This window comes from Symphalangus syndactylus, chromosome 14 (genome assembly GCF_028878055.3).
Source record: "Symphalangus syndactylus isolate Jambi chromosome 14, NHGRI_mSymSyn1-v2.1_pri, whole genome shotgun sequence".
Classification (NCBI taxonomy): domain Eukaryota; kingdom Metazoa; phylum Chordata; class Mammalia; order Primates; family Hylobatidae; genus Symphalangus; species Symphalangus syndactylus.
In genome coordinates, this window is record NC_072436.2 from 113,457,064 (window position 1) to 113,478,190 (window position 21,127).

General features: G+C 46.3%; 1 protein-coding gene across 2 annotated transcripts in view; it reads right to left on the bottom strand.

The window, feature by feature from the left end:
• RBFOX1 (RNA binding fox-1 homolog 1) overlaps window positions 1-21,127 on the bottom strand; it is a 2,507,416-nt gene that overhangs the window by 2,258,101 nt on the left and 228,188 nt on the right. For both annotated transcript variants that reach the window (XM_055240471.1, XM_055240470.1), the window contains exon 2: window positions 11,230-11,268. In XM_055240471.1, coding sequence (XP_055096446.1) covers window positions 11,230-11,268 — 39 coding nt within the window. The remainder of the gene's footprint in view (window positions 1-11,229; window positions 11,269-21,127) is intronic.

Sequence of the window (21,127 nt, forward strand, 5' to 3'; positions counted from 1 at the left end):
ATTTCTTGCAAGGGGTTTTCACTGTCTAGAGCTTTAGATGTCCCAGGTAATCAATAATGCTGCAGCTCTGACTCCAAATTAAATAACTGCACATATATTACCCATTACTGGAAGCACACCAGGAACTCCCCCTCCAGAAGCACAAATCCCCATGCTCAGAGCCTTCCTTCTCCTCTGCTAGCCCACTCTAACCGTCTGGCAGCTTGGATCGGACACTGTGAATATCATCCGGCTTTTAGAAATCAAACTCCCTTCGCTGGTCTAACCTAAATTGGGATGAAAAATGCCAAGGCTCTGAAATGTACTCCGCCAAGCTGAGCCCAGAGGGAGGACGTAACATTTGGCTGCGGAATCAGGGAATCTTTGGCTGCTTCCCTGTCATCTGCTCCTCCAAGGAAAGTGGAGGAACACAGAATTTCAGCTCCCTGGTTTGTGGATCCCCTGCTCCCTCCCTACTGAGCTACCAAAACAAAAGGAAGGGATACCTAGCAGTGGGGAGTGAGGTGGGCCACCGTGATGTATAATGAGAACCAAGAAGAACTGCATTTGGGGCTGAGCAAGTTGAGCTTCGCATCACGCCCTTTCTGTCTCAGCTAACGAAAAATACCACACTAAGTGGCCAGGGAAGAACAACAGTGTCTGAGCCAGAAATTTCCTTCAGTGACACAACACATCATTTTGCAAGTATGCATTTCTAGGAGGTCTTTTCTGTGATCAGAAAGCTATAAAGCACCCAAAAGAGAAATTCATCCTGACACACATGCCCATCAGGAGAGAAGAGAGACTGGTGTTACATGCACCCCAGCCCCCAGATAGTAAGCTTTGCAATGAGGGTAAGCAGTAAGATACTGACTGTGGATCCAATATCATCTAGACAAAGATCAGAACGAACCCTATTAGTTGTCCCATCCCAACTCAGCTTCTTGTAGATTAAGAGAAACAGCCCGTGCAATTACTTCAATCACTTATGCAAAGTAAGATCGTTTCCCAAATTGGAAGTGACAGTCTGGGCCACCAGGTAGGAAAGGCAGCCTGTCCCCAGGAGGGGCTGAGCATTTCTCTCCTAGCTCTTTGGGTATTTGCTTGGTCGTGAGATAATCATAATCAAAATCATTACCTCCTTCCCCAGCACCATCACCATCATCCATCTGCCAATGTAGCAGGGCATTGAGTGCAACTTTTCAGTTCCCCTGAAACCAGCTCTAAGGCCTGTGGCTAGGAAAAAAAATACAGGCACCAAAAATATCTTCAGCCTGGGCAACACAGCAAGACCCTATCTCTACAGATAATTTTTAAAATTAGCTGGATGTAGTGGCATGCGCCTGTGGTTCCAGCTACTCAGGAGGCTAAGGTGGGAGGGATCGCCTGAGCCCAGGAGGTCGAGGCTGCTGTGAGCCTTCATTGTACTACCACACTCCAGCCTGGGTGACAGAGCAAGACCTGTCTCAAAAAAAATAAATAAATAAACACCAAAATAGTTTATAAATGTATGTTTTCCAAATCTGTATATACAGATAACATCAGTTACAAAAAGTTTAATATGTGCTATCATGGCTAGGTGGAGAGGTAGACATTTTTATTTGAATAACTGGGAGAACTAGACTGAGAAAGGTTAACTTGGAGGGCTGCCTGGAAGACGCAAGACTCTAGCCATCTTGAGGAAAGGATTTGTGCCTAGGAAACAGAAGGAACTTGGAAGTTAAAGGCAGGGTCTGCACAAACCCACAGGTACCCCAGAGGCAGGGAAGGGAGCTGGTGGTTTGTGCAGCGATAAATTGAAAGGCATCCATGGAGCAAATCATATTAAACATGTATCTTGTCCTCAACAAGTAAATTCCAGACACTACTCAAAACACTTAATTTATCTTACTTTGCTTGAACTCCACAATGACCTGCTAAGATGGGCACTGTTAAACCTGTGAGTGCCAGGGCTGAGCTTCAAATCAAGGCAGTTGTCTTCAGAGTTCACTTACTTGACCACTACATGAATGAGTATGAGCTCATGGTCCAGTGAAAACAATGCCAATTAAGTAGGCAGAGCGACTGTGTTCTGGAGTAATGGAGAATCTTGCAATCACATGGAGGCGTAGGAACAGCAGCCTCAGCCTCTCCAGTTTGGAGCATGTAAGAAATGTCTGCTCTCACTCCAGATCTACCAAATCAGATTCTGCACTTTATTATTTTTTTAACTGACAAGTAAAATATGGCATATATTCATGGTGTATGACATGATGTTTTGCGATATGTGTACACTGCAGAACAGCTAAATCAAGCTATGTAACATGCATTGCCTGATTCTGCATTTTAACAAGGGTGCCCAGGGGGTCCCCCTATGCATTAGAACGTGAGTGGTGCTGGTCTCAAAGTCTGGAGTCAGTAACGTAAATCTAAGACAAGGAGGGGGCACTCTGGCTGGAAACAAGGCAGGTAGGAGCCTGGATGCGCTGCTTGATATAAATACATTTTTCAAAGCCACGTACACTTGGCAGCAGTAATTCTTACAGAGGAACAAGACAGTCATGGCTAAGAGATAGAGCCACACTTTGGAGGCCAGGGCGGGAGGATCACTTGCACACAGGAGTTTGAGACTGCGGTGGGCTATGATCGTGCCACTGTACTTGCACTTCAGCCTGGATAACATAGCAAGGCCTTATCTTAAAATAAAAATAAAAATAAAAAAACTAGAGCCAGGTCCAGGCACTCATGGCTCTGCCACTTCCTCAGATATGTGGCTGTGGGCATGTTACGAAAGCTCAAAGACTCACCTTCACCATTTGAACAGTGGAAGCAAAGGACTGGCTCCTTACTGGGTTGTCACAAAGATTAGGTGAGAAATTCTATATGTGGTGCTTAAGCACAGCACCTGCTAAATATTAACCTTCCACATAAATTTACCTATTACTATACCTATGTCAAAATTATAAATTATTAACATTTAGCTGGCTCTGAAGGTCCCAATTATAGTTGACAATGCCTGGGAAGAGGTTGGAAGAAGGTGCAGAAAAATGCAAAATGCAGCTGAGCTAAATTTCCTCATCCTATCTGGACAGAGTTTAAAGCTGTCACCTTATTCTTGACTTTGAATCTTAAAGAAACAACGGTTACGGCAGCCTTTTCAGAAGAACTTCAAGGCTCAACTTAAATCGCATGTAGAATTAATAGCAGGATGCCTACCTTCAAATCAGCAGGTAAGATAAAAGCAAATTTAACAGACTCTACAGAGCAAAGAACAGAAAAAACAAATGAAGCAGCAAGGAAAGTCTTTGTAATAAATAACTTTTTAAATGACAGAAGATCAAACATATCTATTATGGCAAATATATTTGCACTAAATTCCTCTATTAAAAGACTAGGATTCTCAGACTGGCTGAATAAATGAAATCCATCCATGTGCCACTTCCAAGAGACACCTACAACAAAAGGAAATCACACAAAATGAAGGGCAGCATGTCCAGGCCTACCCATGGGAACCAAAGAAGGAATGGAGAATAATGTGGTTTCAGAAAAACCCAAGGCAGGATGCATCAGCCAAGCTCAAGATGGTGATTTTCTATTAATAAAAGGTTCAATCCATAGCCAATGCTAGTCAATAAATAGCCTTTGTGAGTCAAACGGCACAGGCTCAGAATATGTACAGCACAATCTTTGGCCAGTACCAAGAAAAACAAACAGAAATAAACTAACTCTGGGAGATCCTAACCAACCTATCTCATATGAAAATAAAGAACCCCACGCTACCCCACGCTTATAAAATAAATAAGGTTTGTCAAACAGAGAGAACAACTTTACAAATGTACAGGAGTATTTTTTTTTTCTGAGACAAAGTCTCGCTCTTGTCCCCCAGGCTGGAGTGCAATGGCGCGATCTCAGCTCACTGAAACCTCTGCCTCCTGGGTTCAAGAGATTCTCCTGCCTCAGCCTCCTGAATAGCTGGGATTACAGGTGCCCACCACCACACTCTGCTAGTTTTTGTATTTTTAGTAGAGACGGGGTTTCACCATGTTGGCCAGGCTGGTCTCAAACTCCTGACCTCAGGTGATCTGTCCACCTCGGCCTCCCAAAGTGCTGGGATTACAGGAGTGAGCCCCCGTGCCTGGTCATCCAGGGGTATTTTTTAAACACACATTAATGAACAAGTTAAGCTTTAAAGAAGTCTCCTCAGTAGATTCTGTACAATCTACTTTCTCAGCCTGTAGTATAAATGGAAATTAATTTTTAAAACTACTGTTGTGACAAGTTCCTAATGCTTAGAAGTTCACGAGCACCTTGACTGATGCTGTAGTTGAAGAATGGGCAGGCTTTGAATAATCCAAGATGGAGTAACGCCACAGAAATTCTTATTTGTTTTGGAATATGGTTACAAACTCAGGAAAATTCAGCCAGACTTGCCCACTTGTCTGTCCATCCACCCATTCATCCTTCCTTCCTTCCTTACTTCCGTCCATTCACACATCTACTCATCCATCCATCCACCTATCCATCCGTGTACCATCCATCCACCCATCCCCCACCCATCCATCCATCCATCTACCCACCCATCCTTTCTTCCTTCATTCCATCCATTTCCCCACCCACCTTTACATCTGTCTTTCCATCCATCCACCCTTCCATCCATCTACCCACCCACCTTTGTATCTATCCTTCCACCTTCCCTCTTTCCATTCATCCATCCATCTACCCACTCACCTTTCCATCCATCCTTCTACCCAACCTTCTATTCATCCATCCATCCATCCATCTGCCCACCCACCCACTCATCCATCCATCCATCCATCTACCCACACATCCTTCCTTCCTTCTGTCCATCCACCCACCCACCCTTACATCTATCCTTCCATCCATCCACCCATCCTTCCTTACGTCCATGTTTTCAACCATTCATCTACCCACTCTTCTATCCATCCATCCAACCACCCACCCACCCATGCAATGTGCATTATCTACTCTCTACTAAGTACTACACAAGATACTGGGAATGGAATAAAAAGGTGAGGTACTGCTTATTAGGAATTTCGTAGATCCATAGCCATGCAAAAAAAAAAAAGAAAGAAAGAAAGAAAGAAAAAGCAGGGTAAGCACAGAAAGTAATTAAAAAGAGGTATGATGATAAGCAATGAGACATCACAGTGCAACAGGAGCAATGAGGTGTCAGGTAAGGTCTGTTTCTCACCTAACAAATATTTATCAGATGTTCATTATATGCCATGCCCAGGAGCTGTCACAGTGAATGAGACATATGTCTTGGGGAGCATATATTTTTATGGGAAGAAATCATGTAAATAAACATGAGAACAAAAAAGGAATATTATTTCACATCACGCTAAGTGCCATGGAAAAGACAGAACAGGGCAATGGAAAGGGGCATGTTTGAGCCAGGGCAGTCATCAAAGTCGCCTCAGGAGGAGGAACAGCAGCTCTGAGAGCCTCGTGGATCAAGGCAGGGGCAGAGGCAATGTCAGAAAGGTGACTGGAGCCAGCTCGTGTCACTGTCAGGCTGTCTGGACATAGTCTGATAACAACGGGAAGCCTTGGAACTTGGAGCAGGAATTCCATGTGTTTCTGCTGGATCCCCTACAACAACCTGAGCTCCTCTGGAAGCCAGACACCCTTCTACACCAAAGTTACCTATGCAGGCAGGCGTGCAGCTTCCACGGAGGATCAGATGGCAAATCCTGCTCTAATTACGCTGGTAATTATAAGCTGACACTTGCAGAGCAAGAAAGAACATTCCTTCTGTTAGGAAATGATCACTGGGAAGCTAGTCCCAGCCTCTTAAACAGGGAAGGTGCTGTGAATTTACAAACAGCTGATGAAAGGAGGCGAGACCCAGTCCAGGAGGGCAGCACAGAAATCACTCTAAGAAATAATTAAGGAGCCCGGAGGGCGAGAAGAAGATTTCGTTCCAGCATGCACACGGACCCTCCTGGCCCCTGGGGCAGCATTAAAAAGAGCAAATACGCCTCAGTCATTGTGACCGAGATTTTAATCCTTGCCCTGTCTGTGGTGAGCCGGGAGACCTGGTAGCCTGGGAAGGTTATTTGCCTATCTGACCTGAGGCTCCCCCCTGCTGCAAATGGGTTTAAGAATAATCTTTCTTGCAATGAGGGCTGGGGGGGACAATGTTGGGAGGATTACACGAGATCACGTTTGTAAGGTGCCTGGAACACAGTAGGTGTACAAGCAATGCCAGGCCCTCCAAACCCAGGGTTCCCTTTGCCTCGTGGGTGGAAACTCTGAAGTGAGGAGGAAGGGAAAGAGAATAAAAGGGAGGGTGCTGCCAACCACAGAGGTTATTATGCTCCCTGGTGATGCTAGAAGGCAGGGAGAGAGCCATGATAATAAGATTCTCACCCCGTTTTCTGTGTGACGGCGAATAACAGAGAGATGAGAAGAGAGCATCCGTCAGAATTCACAGAGAAGGCAGACAAGGCAAGGAGATCAAAGGAATAAATCCACCGCAATCTGAAAAACAGCCTGCCTGCTTTCATCTGTCTGGGAGGTGACGCAAGGACCCACATTCCAGCCAAAAACACTTTTTTCCACCCATGCTGCATGGAGCGGGGCTAAGGGCATGGCACCTTCCAAAACACACCCCCTTCGAGGATAATAAATCTTCTCCTTGGTCTGGCCACACCTCGCCAGGACCTTGATCCCCACTCCAGGCTAGGCTCTAGAAATATACCCCTGCCAAGGAGATTCATCCATTTTAAAAGGTCAGAGACTTATTGCCACTGAAGCTTGGGCTCAGAGCAGGTGTAAATACTCCCGAGGTCCCAAGAGTGCTTTATCACACTCAGGAGTGAGGACCTGGGGGATGTTGTGCCTTGGGGAAGTCCCTTCCCAGGCAGACCGTCTAACTGCCCTGGTGCCTGGAGAGACAGAGAGTTCTCTGGGGGTGGGGACCTACACGCCCATGCCACGTTTTATCACTTTCTTCTCCCTCTCACCTGGGAAGGGTTTCAGCTTCAGCTTCCTGGGCTGCCAGCAATGGTAGGGACCTGGATCCTCTCTATTCAGTTTCATAGAGCATCTCTCAGAGGGAAAAAGGACACCACTCAACAGATTCCTACCTCAACCCAGTCACTGAACTATTGAAAAGGCAGAAGTGCAAGGCCAGTTAAAAAACATCTTAACTGTAGAGACTAGATCACCTGTTTTCCAGTACGCTTGTTCCTGAGCCTCTCTTCCAAGAAAAACGGAACATCATTTCCTCAATAGGAATTCCCACGTTCTCACATCTGACTAAGAACTTTTTAGCATCTAAGGATGCTCTGGGGGCTGTGTGGATCTGGGAAAGCCAAGGATGTAATGAGTTTTTAAAAGTAATCAATCAGACGGGGCACAATGGCCCACGCCTGTAATCCCAGCACTTTGGGAGACCGAGGCCGGTGGATCGCCTGAGGTCAGGGGTTCGAGACCAGCTGGGCCAACATAGTGAAACCCTGTCTCTACTAAAATTACAAAAAAATTAGCCGGGCGTGGTGGCAGGAACCTGTCATCCCAGCTGCTTAGGAGGCTGAGGCAGTACAATCGCTTGAACCCAGGAAGCGGAGGTTGCAGTGAGCTGAGATCGATCGCACCACTGTACTCCAGCCTGGGTGATAAGAGAGAAACTCTGTCTCAGAAATAACAATAATAATCACTGCAGTAGTATGAAAAATGCTGATGCTTTCAGGGAACCTGGAGAAGCCTCCAGATGCAATGGGAGGGTTCCAGGCTGCAGAGGCGGACAGACCAGGGTTCAAATCCCAGCTCTGCCACTTACAAGCAGTATGACTATGGGCAGGTTACCTCAGCTCTCTGGGCTCCTGCACTCCATGGTAGAAAAAGAGAGACGATGAGACCCAGTTGCTCAGATGCTGCATGGATTTAGGCGGATGGATTATCATATGGCTCACGGGTGATGCCCACTGAATTGTTATTATTTTGTCAAGTTGCCTTTGACAGCCCTGAGATAGAAAGGGAGAGGGAGAGAGAGGAATAGAGATTGAGAGAGACAGAGAGAGAGAATGTGTGCATGTGTATCTGGGTTAAACAACCTATCAACAACCAACGCAATCAAATGACTCAGCAACTGCACAGACTTCCCAAAGTTTAGAGGTTAAGGGGCTACGGTGGGAAAAGGCGGTATACCAGGGACCAGGAATAGACACATTTGGTCCCGCTAGGTAAGAGGAGCCTGTCTCCCCTTCCCTCGATCCCCTACCCCTTCTTTGCCCAAGCCCAGTGCACAGCCTAGAACATGCTACCCAGGGCTGATGTTCCACATGCAGGATAGCATGGTGGGTGGAAGCACAGGCGAAGGCCAGTCTTGCAGGCTTGAGACCTCGGCTCTGTTCCTCACTCCGGGAGCTCTTGGAAAAACCCTGCTGAGTCTGTTTCCCTTTGTTAAAAGACAGTGACGGTCTGGCAGCTCCTCAATAAGTTAAACACAGAATTACCATATGGCCCAACAGTTCCACTCCTAGGTATACACCCATAAGAACCGAAAACAGGAACTGAAACAAGCACATGGGCACAAATGTTTACGGCGGCACTCTTCGAAATAGACAAAAGGTAGACACAACCCAAATTTCCACCGCTGGGTGAATGGATAATCATGCGGTCTTGCCTTACAATGGAATATTATTCAGCCATAAAAGGGAGAGAATGCTACAATATGAATAAACCTCAAAAACATTGTGCTGAATGAAAGAAGCCAGACACGGAAGACCACATACTATATGATTCCATTTATATAAAATATCCAAAAGAGGTAAATCCACAGGGCCAGGATGCAGACTAGCAGTTGTCAGGGGCTGGGGGATGGAGGAAGGGGGAGTGACTGCTTAATGGTCACAAGGTCTCCTTTGGGGGTGACAAAAATGTTTTGGAACTACATAAAGGTGTGGTGGCACCATATTGTGAATGCACTAAAACCCACGGAGCTGCCCATTGTAAAACACCTAACATCATGTTATATGAATTTCCATCATAAACAGATTAATAAAGAGGGAAACAATGGTGCCATCACTCAGGCAATGTAGACAGAAGCAATGAATGCACATGAATAAGGCACCTGGAATAATCCCTGGCATGTTATAACCGCCCCCCCCCCACCTCACAAACACTTCATTAGATGCTTCTTTGCTCTGTTGGCTTTTAACAGAGCCCAACTCCTAAACACACAACTAGTCATAAAATGACTTGTCCACCTGCGGGGTGTGCTGGGGAATGAGCACAGGTGCTGGGATGATACTCCCCACAAAGAAAGAGGACTCTGAGAAGCTCCCAGCAGTGCAAAATGCCAGAAGGCAGCTGCACCTGAGAGAACCCCTCCGCCACCTGCTCCTTGCTCTCCAAACCAGCAGCAGAGGAGGCAACAGACAGGCCAGAGCTTGCCCGCTCTAGTACCCACCTCCCAAGAAAACCTCTACTGGTCAGATCCAGCCATCCCCACCAGGTCCTGCAGAAAGCAGAGTGGTTCAGGGTGACCACAGCATGGGCAGACACCTACCAAGAGCAAGGGAAAAGGTATAAACATCTTCTGTTCTCAGTTCCCAGCCCCAGAAGCTAGAATTGAGCTAAGTGATGGGGCGGGAAGCCAAGTGAAGAAGTAGGGACCTCTGTCCTGAGATGGATCCAATCTCCCAGGATCTCACAACTTGTAACTGTGCTTCTGATAAACCAGCCAATGTCAGCACAGAGAGGATCCAGGTCAAGCAAAAGGTAGCTACTCAGCATAATGCCTTCAAGGTTCATCCAAGTTGTAGAATGGATCACTGCTTCCTTCCTTTTTATGGCTGTATAATATTCCACTGCCTGGATAGACCACATTTTAAATGGACATGTGAGCTATTTCTCCTTTTTGGCTTCCATGAATAATGTCACTGTGAAGTTGTGTGTCCATGTGCTTGTGTGAGTACCTGTTTTCAGCACTTTGAGGTATATATGTAGGAGTTAAATTGCTGGGCCATATGGTAATTCTATGTTTAACTTTTGGAGGAACTGCCAAACTGTTTTCTGAGTAAAAGAAGCCAGACACAAAAGGCCACTTACTATATGATTCCACTTATGTGAAAAATTCAGAATAGGTGAGCCCACAGAGACAGAATGCAGACTGGTGGCTGTCAGGGGCTGAGGGGAGAGGAGAACAAGAGGGGAGACTGCTTAATGGGTACAGGGCTTTACTTTGGCAGGATGAAAATGTTTTGGAAGTAGAGAGAGGTAGTGATTGCCCAACACTGTGAATGTACTAAATACTTCTAAATTGTTCATTTGAAAATAGCTAATCTTATGCTATGTGAATTTCACCTCAATACAATTTGTTTAAAAAGCAGCTACTCAAATTCTTCTACCCGTAACTGGCAGCCAACAGTAGGAGCCTGAGGAAGGGTGGACAGTAACAGGGGTGGGAGGAGGAACAAGAGGGCACGGAACATGCCCTAATCACCACTCAAATGACAACAAGCATAGATTCCGCCTCCCCACAAAGCCTCCTTTGCCACTTAAACCATCTCCAATCCACTCAAGGGCCAGCCACGCGATCCTCTCCAATCCTATTACACAGGAAATTTACATATGTAATAAAAAGATGCTGTCTTGACACTAATCTTCGGGAAAAAAATTCTTACATTTGTATTAATTTTCCCTCTCGGGTTTTAATTGAAGAGTGGATACAACATCGTGGGGGAAATAAAAATCTTACTTCCTCTATCCAAGGGCCATGTGGCTTCATTAGAAATTACATTAGTTCCTCATCAAGCAATAATAATAACGTAGAGTTGAAATCGATTTAAAAAAAATGCATTGCCCCAAGGTATAGATCTGTTTGGTTCAATTATATTCTTACATGGCCAAGTTCTGGTACCTCCAGTGCTAACAGAATTGTGGCACAATGCCAGGATGCGGGCTTCACTCACCTTCAAAGCTCAATGATGAAATACAGGCAAGCACCCTCATCACTCCCAGTAACAAGCTGTTTAACTGCCTGCCCACCCCTCAACCCTGGCAAAAATGACTTCATTTCTGGAGCTCATACATTAAAGAAGCCAAGTATGTTTGATCTCATGGGCCTTCCCTGATCAATTAGTAGTGACTGTCTTGCTAAGGGATGAACTGTGCTGTGGTTGATTACAGATGTCTGCCCTGGGCAGTGAAGTTGCAGGGCTGTGATGCAAGACTTTTCTATTGTTTTCATTTCCACTAGACTTCACAGACATCCTAAGTCAGGACAAAATGAGCACTTACCTGACCCTCAACAAGGCTGTATGGCAGGGACAGCAGATCCTGCATTAAAAAAAAAAAAAGAGAGAGAAGAAACATTGAGTTTACATTGAAACAATTGCTTTTGCTTTGTTTTTCTCTTAGATTTAAAAAAAGAATATTTTATTCATTCATTCTAAAAACGTCCACTAAATGCCTAACGTGTCAGGCTCTGTAGTAGGCTGTTTTTGACAACCAACAAGATGACAAATCGCTGCCATAAGACAGAAGGAAGATGGGGGAGAACATGGTAAATAAGGAAGCTAACGAATAACTATTAATAATAAATGAAGATAAGATCAGAATGATAATTCCTATGATGATAACAAAATGAATTACGGGTTGGAGAATAACTGGTGCTACTTTAGACTGGGGGTCAAGGAGCACTGAGAGTTGAATGACAAGAAGGAGACTTCCATACAGAGGGATGGCAGGTGACATGTCCTGGGGAAGGGACAATGGACAAGCTCTAGGAAGCAGCCCAGAGCAGCCAGAACCATCAAACCGAGTGATGGGAGAGGCAAAGAGATGATGTCAAGGAGGCAGGCAGGGACCAGAGCATATCTAGCCTTGCAGGTTGAGATACAGAGTTCAGTTGTTTTTCTAAGCAATATGGGAAACCACAGGAAGACAGCATTTCTTTCTTAAAACACCCCAGCTCCTGAACTAGGATTCCCAGGGGGCACCCACAGAAACCCTTGCTGCCTCGAGGAAGACCTCACTCTGTGAGTACTCTCTGATTTCAGGGCCCCAGGAGTTGAAATACCCCCTCTGTCCCCACCAGGACCTGAACTCAGCCAAGCACCGCCATTGGGTCAGAACCCAACTCCTCCCCTCACCAAATGTAGCCCCCATGGAGGAGATCAAACCCCATACATGCTCCCCTTGGTCTCAGAAAGCTGAGTCGGTTGCTTGCACAGGAAAGACCCTGGCTTAGTCAAAATGGCAAAAGCCTGCTGCACAGACACTGTATGGAACACGAATCTGAGGGCCAGCCTGCCCCGAGCCCAGCACATCACTCTTCAAGCCAAGAACACCTTCTCTTTCTTTCTCTCTCTGACCTAAGCTTGTGCTTCTGCCATATTCCAGAAATGAACAAAATTATTTCCCACCTAAAGTGGGAGAAGATACCATAGCTCCCCTTTTTTCTTGCCAAAAGGTCAGACCTTTCAGGGTCCCCATGAACTCCACCAGCACCTCCCCTTCCTGCCCAGCCAAGGAAACTGCCCCAACACCAACTGGTCCCATAAAGGGATCCAGACTCAACAAGGTGCCCCTGGGAGCTTACCCACTGCAGCACCGTGGACAGAGACGAGATGCAGCTCTGCTCTGCTGCCCAAAGTCTCAGGTGCAGCAGATCTGGCCATTCTGGAGAAAGCCACATTCAACCCTTGCAGTCCACGGGACTCCACTTGCTGAGTCTCAAATTCCTCAGCCTACTTCATAGGGTGGCGATTCAATGAGGCCCCGCATGCCTGGTCCATGGAAAAACATTCACTGAAGTCCTGAGGGTTAAGAGCTATTACTAGTATGTTTTAGTTTTTAGACGAGCCCATGACCATGAAATTAACAAGGAACATGGGCTAGGGAGAGTCAGCTCCATCTCAGCTGCATGAAGACGAGTCCTGGGGGACATGACTTTGACCTACAGTCACAATTTGGAAACAGGTAATCCACAGAGTAGATGCTGGATATGCACCTGGAGAATGAGCTGTTTCTCCCAGCCCTGCTCAAAGGCTGTGTTTTAAGCTGAATTGCACCCCACCCCACAAAACTCCTATGTTTGCGACCCCAAACCTAGGACTTCCGAATGTAATTGACTTGAAGACAGGACCTTTAAAGAGGTGACTAAGTTAAAATGAGGCTGTTAGGCTGGGCTCTGATCCAGTCTGACTTCTGTCTTCATAGGAAGATGAAATTTGGACACACAAAGAGGTGTCAGGGATGCAGAAGCAGAGAACAAAGGCCAGGTGAGGACGCAGCAAGAAGATGGCCACCTACAAGGCAAGGAGAGGGGCCTCAGAAGAAACCAATCCTGCTGACACCTCGATCTTGGACTTCTGGACTCCAGAACTGAGGGAAATAAATTTGCTGTTTAAGCCACTCCATCTATATTACTTTGTTAGGGCAGCCTGAGCAAATACACACACACCCAGGCAGATGTGGCTTTTCTCTCCCCTCTGCAAGGTGCAAAGGAGATGGTATGTGGTTCTCAAGGTCCTCTCCTCCCAGTCTCTAGACCCCTGTGCCAGCTCAGGTGGGTCTCTGCCCTCAAGCCCCTAAAGGAGGTGCCTGCAGACCAGGGTCTGCACACAGGGGCTGAACAGACACAGACCTTCCTCCTGAGCTCCTAGAGCCACACCCTGTGCCTCCCCAGCCCCTCCTCCATCCATCATGCCTCCCCTTCACAATCTCCAAGCCGTCCTTCTCTACTGCCTCCTTTCTTGGGACTCAGAAACGCGCCCAAAGCTCACCACATTATCAACTATATAGCTCTGTTTTCTTTGCTTCTCGCCATCCACCCTCCAGAGCTGGGCTGAATGCTGGAGACACGATGGGGCACAAATAGAGGAGGCCCCTCGTGGCGCCTACAGTCTGGGGAGGAGAACACTGTACTGAGAGAGCTGCAAAAAATCCACATAAAGCTACAGCTCTGAAGGAGAAGGGGATGATGCAAGGACCCTTGGTCCCCTGTCATCTACTCCTCAGTGCCTGGGTTCCCCGCCCACCCAGACAGCTTAGTCCACAACTAGAGCGCTCTGCAGTGACTGTCCCTTCTTCAAGCTCTGTCGTGTCCCCTCTCTGACATCTTTCCCTGAGGCGTTTCCTCCTTTCTCTATGCCTATCCCAGGAATGCAAACATCCCCTAGGGTCTGCCTTTTGCCCTCCCAGAGAGTCATTTACCATGGCATCTGGACCCCAATGTCTACCTCACTGGGGACCCCTGACTGTGCAGTTCTAGCCCCAAATGCTCTCCTGAGCACCAGACTCAATGGACTATCCTCTTGGCCTCTCCACATGGGTGTCCCACGGACATATCAACTCCACACAGCCCAAGCCAAGCTCTCCTCTCTCCCCAGCTGTGCCTCCTTTCCCTCCTGGCACCCAGAAGGCATCCCCGTTCTCCCAGCCCATTGAGCCTGAAGCCCTGGCACCTCCTGATTCCTTCCTCCTGCTGGTCCATCACGGGGCTATTGATCCATTGCAGCTGTGCACAGCATGGTGCTCCCAGGCCTGGTTATGGCAATGAGAGGCTCTTCAAAGGTTGCTGGACACCTCTCTTTGTGCTGCTGAATACAATTTGGCTGAAAGCAAATTTGTTCAAAATAGACCTCCCACAGTGGTTGCATTTCTGGGGGTTGTAATCTTGCTGTTGCCATGAAGTGGATTTTTTTTTATTTCTTTGTTGTTTTTTTTTTTTTCGAGACAGTCTCACTCTGTCACCCAGGCTGGAGTGCAGTGGTGCAATCTTGACTCACTGCAACCTCCATCTCCTGGGATCAAGCGATTCTCCTGCCTCAGCCTCCCAAGTAGCTGGGATTACAGTTGTGCATCACCACGCCTGGCTAATTTTTGTATTTTTAGTGGACACAGGGTTTCACCATGTTGGCCAGACTGATCTCAAACTCCTGACCTCAGGTGATCTGCCTGCCGTGGCCTCCCAAAGTGCTGGAATTACAGGCATGACCCACCACACCCGGCCACAATGAACTGGTTTAAAACACTTTTTATGCATCTTTAAGCACTTGGATCCATTTTTTTCCCTGTATTATTTTCATTTTATTTTTTCATTTCGAAACTCGAAACCTAGTATTGCTAAGCTCAATGGTAACTAACGGCAGACAGTGGAGAATAAAGAGATCAGCTTCATAGAATAGTCCCTTGAAAAGCAACACACTTCATGCCACTGTGCTGCCCTGGAAAAATCCATTCAGTAAGTGTGATCCCAGAAAAGTAAGGTGTCAGCTGGATTTATAAAAAACAAAATCCTTGTTATGTTACCAACCACCCCTCTTTGAATTATAAAGGAAGAGAAAACTCACTACTACTCTCCAAACTCAACCCTGGAAGTACAACCAGGGATGCAAGGTTGACGCGTATTCTTCTAACCATTTTCCTAAAAATGGAAAAATATATCTATCATCTATGTATATATACATACACAAAAATACTTTCGTTTTTTAAAAATGGACCAAAGCTTAGATGTTGATCTGCACACTTTCTTTTTATAAATGTATCAATTTAGTATGAACACCTTTCCCAGACAAATCATGGATAACTGGGTTTCTTAACTTCAGCAACATTGAAAATTCAGGCCAGATTATTCTTTGTCATGGGGCTCGTCCCATGCCTGTAGGACGTTCAGCAGCACCCCTGGCCTTTACCCATGAAATGCCACTCTTACATCTCCTCCTCCAATTATAACAACCAAAAAGGACTCCAGAAGAGGCAAAATGTCCCCAGGGGAATACAGTCCAGAGCCCTTAGTGTGGAGACACCTATTCCTTTTTTCCTAACAGCTGCCATGCCGTGGATGCATCATAATGTATTTATTTCCCTACTGATCAGCATCCAAAATTCCTAAAAATACCACATTTTTAAGAATTTGGTAGTTCAAAACTGTCACAGTGTACAAAGTAAAGGGCCACTTTATACTCTGGTAAAACTTGAGTTATTGCATGTCCTGCTTCTTTAAAACACACAGGTGCTCCATGTGCATTAGAAACTCACCGGCTTTCGGCCGGGCGCAGTGGCTCACGCCTGTAATCCCAGCACTCTGGGAGGCCGAGGTGGGTGGATCACGAGGTCAGGATATCAAGACCTTCCTGACCAACACGGTGAAACCCCGTCTCTACTAAAAATACAAAAAATCAGCCAGGCGCAGTGGTGGGCGCCTGTAGTCCCAGCTACTTGGGAGGCTGAGGCAGAAGAATCGCATGAACCCGGGAGGCGGAGCTTGCAGTGAGCCAAGATAGCGACACTGCACTCCAGCCTGGGTGACAGCGCAAGACACCGTTGCAAAAAAAAAAAAAAAAGAAGAAAAGAAATTCACTGGGTTTCTTTTATGCTTGCCCATGGGATGTAGGCAAGGACAGCATTCCACCTTTTGTTGAAAAGAGATGGGTAATCTTTAGTGCCAGTCATGGTGTGAGGAGCTGGCACCCTCCTACACCACTGGTGGGAGTGGAAATTGGTGCCACCTTTCTGGTGGGCAATCAGGCAAAATAGATCAAGAGCCATCTGCACTGTCTAGCTATATATTTTATGTTCAGTAGAATTGGGTAGATAGCTACCCCTTGTCCCTTCCCTTCTCTTTAGACTGGATGAGCTCAGTGAAGCTAGAAGGCTCTCAAAGATAAATGCCTGGGCCCTTCTCAGAAAGACAATTATTGAGCTCAGAGACTGCCTAAACTGAGATGAAATGTGAGATAAACAGACGCAGGGCCATCCATCCACCCTGCCAGTAGGCTATCTCCTCCTCGCCACACTGTTTCATTAGGTTCTGCCAAGGAAACCCACCAAATGCACCGTGGCCACCAGGTCTATTTTTGAGATAATTACAAGGCTCGGGCTTGAATCCACTTAAAGGCAGAAATATGGGACAGGCAAGGATTAAGGCAGACTCTGCCCCTTTTTCCTCAGCTGAAAATGTCCCAACAGGCTTTAAAGGGAAGAAAAAACTGCATGAAACTTTCATCAGAGCCTGATTGGCTGCAGCTGCAGGGCCCAAAGCTTTAGTTCTGAACAGTGACCAGCACAATAATTAGGTGCCTGCCCTCCCTGCCAGCCTGCTGGTTTCCCCAGCCGCCCCCTCGGCTCTCCAAGTCTAGAAATGAGTGCCTCGAGGGGAAAGGAGGCATGGGAAACGCTAGGAGAGGCAGAAGCTGCAGAGGGCAGGGCGGATCATCGAGCCTCTAATTGCACTCTTGAATTAACAAACCAATGAACTCTGCACAAGTTCAGATGTTACCACTCTATGCACCACTATTAGAGATGCAGCCATTCTCTGCTGCTATAACCTTGCAAACGGCAAGACCACGACGGGGTTCAGTCACTTTGGGAGCAGGCTTTCTCTTTTCCTCTCCAGTCTGCAATCTCATAGAAGGCACAGCAAGAATGCAAAACTGCAGGAGCCCCTCGGAAATGACGGGACCCCCACCCCAGTAGAGAAAATGAGAAAGGAAGTATTTCTGCAGACATTCCTTTCCTTGCCATCCGTTTCATGAGCAGAATTTCAACCTTGACATCTGAGCACATCCCGTCACCACCCACCCCCATTCCTGATGACAAGTGACAATATTTGTAATCGCTACTACGTGACGCCAAAACAGTGCGAGCCAGATGATGCGCTCTGCTCCTGCAATGGGATTAGGACTCAGATTTATCTCTATGCTTTTCCTTTGTGCCTTCCTTGAATGTGAATCCTCATCACTCAGAGGCATCTTCCTCGCCTCAGGGGAGATTAGGATTACTTTAGCAGGCATGAAAACAGGAGGAAACAGCGTTCAGTCCTTTTGATATCTAAAGGAAGCTGCAGAACCAACGCCTACAGAACATTCCTCACCCTCCACTGGAGAGCATGTTGCTGTGATGAGGAGCACTGTCAGCTGAGTCCTCATCACCATCTGGGAAGAGTCCTCCACCACCATCAGCTGCCCAAGGACTGTGGGTGGCACAGAAGCGTTTCTCCTGGGCCCTGACCCTTGGCAGGACCCCAACAAAACTTATCTATGTGATGTGCCCCTCTTTTCAATGGTACCCTCTCCTTATTCAAAGGAAACTTACAAGTCCCTTAAAATATGAGGGAAGTGCAATGGTGTAGATGGGATAATGGTAAACTCCATCCCATTATACAAGAATTAAAACGTTCAGTCCTTATGATAAGACCACAAGATTATTACTATTCCTGCTTCAACAATTATGAAAACAGAGAAGTAAAGGTCTGAGGGTTGCAAAAGTCAGTGGGCTGGGATTCAAACCTTCTCTGTCTGATTCTGGTTCCCAGACCCCTCTTGTCCACTGAGTCTCTCATATACCTGAGGTTCTCATTTGGCACTGGGCCGACTTCACACTAAAAACATGCTGACTTTACACTCCTAGCTCCTCACCTGTCTCCCCATCCAGAGAATGATCATTGACTTTTAGGAAACAGAATCACACAAAACAGGAAAACTAAACTTGCAAGTGTAGGAAGGAGGCCATGGAATATCTTTGCAGCTGAGAATAAATCAAGCTTTGTCATAAAGAACTGGGAGTGGGGACACGGAGAGGCAGTGAAGATTAAGGTGTTGGTGGAAGGGATGAAGAGAAGGAGAGAGACTCGAGAAATATTTTGGAGTTGTTAATCTCACATTTCATCTCAGTGTAAGCAGTCTCTGAGCTCAGAATCAAGAGGACTTGCTGGTGGGTCATGGTGTGAGTGTACGCAGGTGTGTGTGTGTGCGTGCATGTGTGTATGTGTGCTGAGAGTCGGGGAAGAAGGGGTAAGATCATGACCTCTCATTTCCCAACTTGCTTTTTTGGTGAAGGACAATTATTATTATTAAACTGAAAAGAATTTGAGGGGGAAGGAAAAATTGGGGGATTGTAAGAAAGTGTTGCACAGACATGAGACAAATGGACATGCGACATATGAGATGGCCTTGATACATCCATTTAGAGTGGTCAGGCGGCTGGTCACATGAGCCTAGGATTCAGAGAGGAGGTCTAAACGGACGCATGAATCTGGGGACCTGAGAGGCCTTTCCAGGCGGTTTAGCAAAGTGCTAAGGGTCTTCTCTCTGTGTCAAAATCCACGTAGGGTCCCACACAACCCATCACACTGCATGGGATGCAGTCAAGCCTGAAGACCCATCTGAATAGGTGAGCTGGAGCTATATCTGCCATTTGCAGATGGGATGAGGAGCAGCTGCTCTGAGATTAGGATGAGGCCCTACGCACAGGGGACAAGGGTCATATCTGGCTTACATGCCAATGCATGTCCACATGTGGAGATCATATGACATTACTGCCTAGAATGTGGGAACTCCATCACCAAGAAAAGAGGATGTTCACCAGAGACTCTGAGAAAGTCACCAAGAGGCCAGGGCATGGTGAGCAACAAGGAATCAGAAATCTCCCTTAAGGGAGCACCTGCCCTGGCTCTTCAGAGATATGGGATATAGAACATCACATGGGCCAAGAGTGGTACAGAGATGGAAGCATCTTGATGGAGGAGAAAAGAGTCTGGAAGAGTTGATGCCAGGTGCTCTTGGCTTCTGCCACGAGACTATGAGATCCATTAGCAGAGGGATCATATCTGCCTTGTTCTCTACTACATCTCCAGAGTTGGCCATTCCTGGTACCTATCAGGAACTCAGTAAGAACCAATACTATGGATGGGTGAATGGATGGATGGGTGGATGGATGGATGGATGCATGAAGGCAGGGATGAATAGGTTTAAGTTTTGTTATATTCTCCTGTTGTTAGGAACACAGATAGCCAAAACTTAAAATTCCTTAAAACCCAGTTGTCTATTTGGATTCATGGCAACCTGAAAGCAATTCCTTCAAGAGCAGTAGAGGGTCATAGTTAAGAATGTGGCTGGGATGGCCCAGTCTAGGCTGTGAGGCCTTGCGTAACCTTCGAGACTCAGTTTTCACCTATGTAAGGCAAAACAATAACTGCACCTGTTTCATTTATCTCTAACGAGAATTAAATGAGATAATCCATGAAAATTGCACAGCACAATACATTATATAGCTTCCCACTTCTTCTCTTTTCTTCTCAACCCTCAAACATCAACTCTCACTGTGCTATGGTGCCCTCCCGGCTACACCACCCATCCACAGACCCTCAACCCCCTTCCTCCCCACCGTTTTTTTTTTCTTATTCCCATGAGCTCTAATAAATCATTGATTCATCAATGACATAGAAAATGACTACATGCAGCACATGCTGGGCTGATTGTGCTAAAGCCATCATAATCCACCTCCAAAGCAAAGAGCATCTAGGACTTAATTTTTAAAATGTAATATATATTTAATGCAACATTAATATTTAGTTCACTTAATGCAATATTTAATTTGATATCCAATGCAAATAAAAATAGTAAACAGATTAATGATTTACACAAATGATCTCCTATTCTGTTCTTAAAGCATTTTTCTGCCCAGAAGACAATTTTCTACCCCCGAGAAAGCAAAGAGAGGAGGCTATTCAAGTTGGTTCTTGTAAGTGGGTCAGAGTTCTCATCTTGTGAGTGGGCTTGGCCAAGAAATGGCAGCCATGGCTTTCATTTATTCATATAGTTAAGGAGGGCATGTTATGTGCAGGGCACAAGGCTAAAATCTGCTGGGAAGAAAGAAGGAAACCTGCTCTCACAGAGCTCATGGTTCAATGGAAAGAAAGACAAAATTCTGCAACAGTTAAAATAAGTACCAGGAAGTTAATCCACATGGATAGTCACACTGGGCCCCCAGCAGGGCACCTAACCCAGTTACAGGGGTGGGTGCATAGTCCCGGAAGGCTTCTTGGAAAAAGCAGTATCTGCACTAAGACAACTTAAGAAAGAGGAGGAAGAGTGCTCCATGCAGACGGAAGAGTTAACTCAAAGGCGGCTATGGAACTGAATGCCTGTGTGGCCCCAAAATTCCTAAGATGGAGCCCTCATCCTCAATGTGATGCTCTTCAGAGGTGGATCCATTGGGAGGTGATCAGCTCATGAAAGTGGAACTCTCAGGAATGGGATTAGTGCTCTTATAAAAAGAGAAAGATGGGCTGGGTGCAGGGGCTCACACTTGTAATGCCAGCACTTTGACAGGCCGAGAAAGAGGATCACCTGAGGTCAGAAGTTCGAGACCAGACTGGCCAACATGGTGAAACCCCATCCCTACTAAAAAT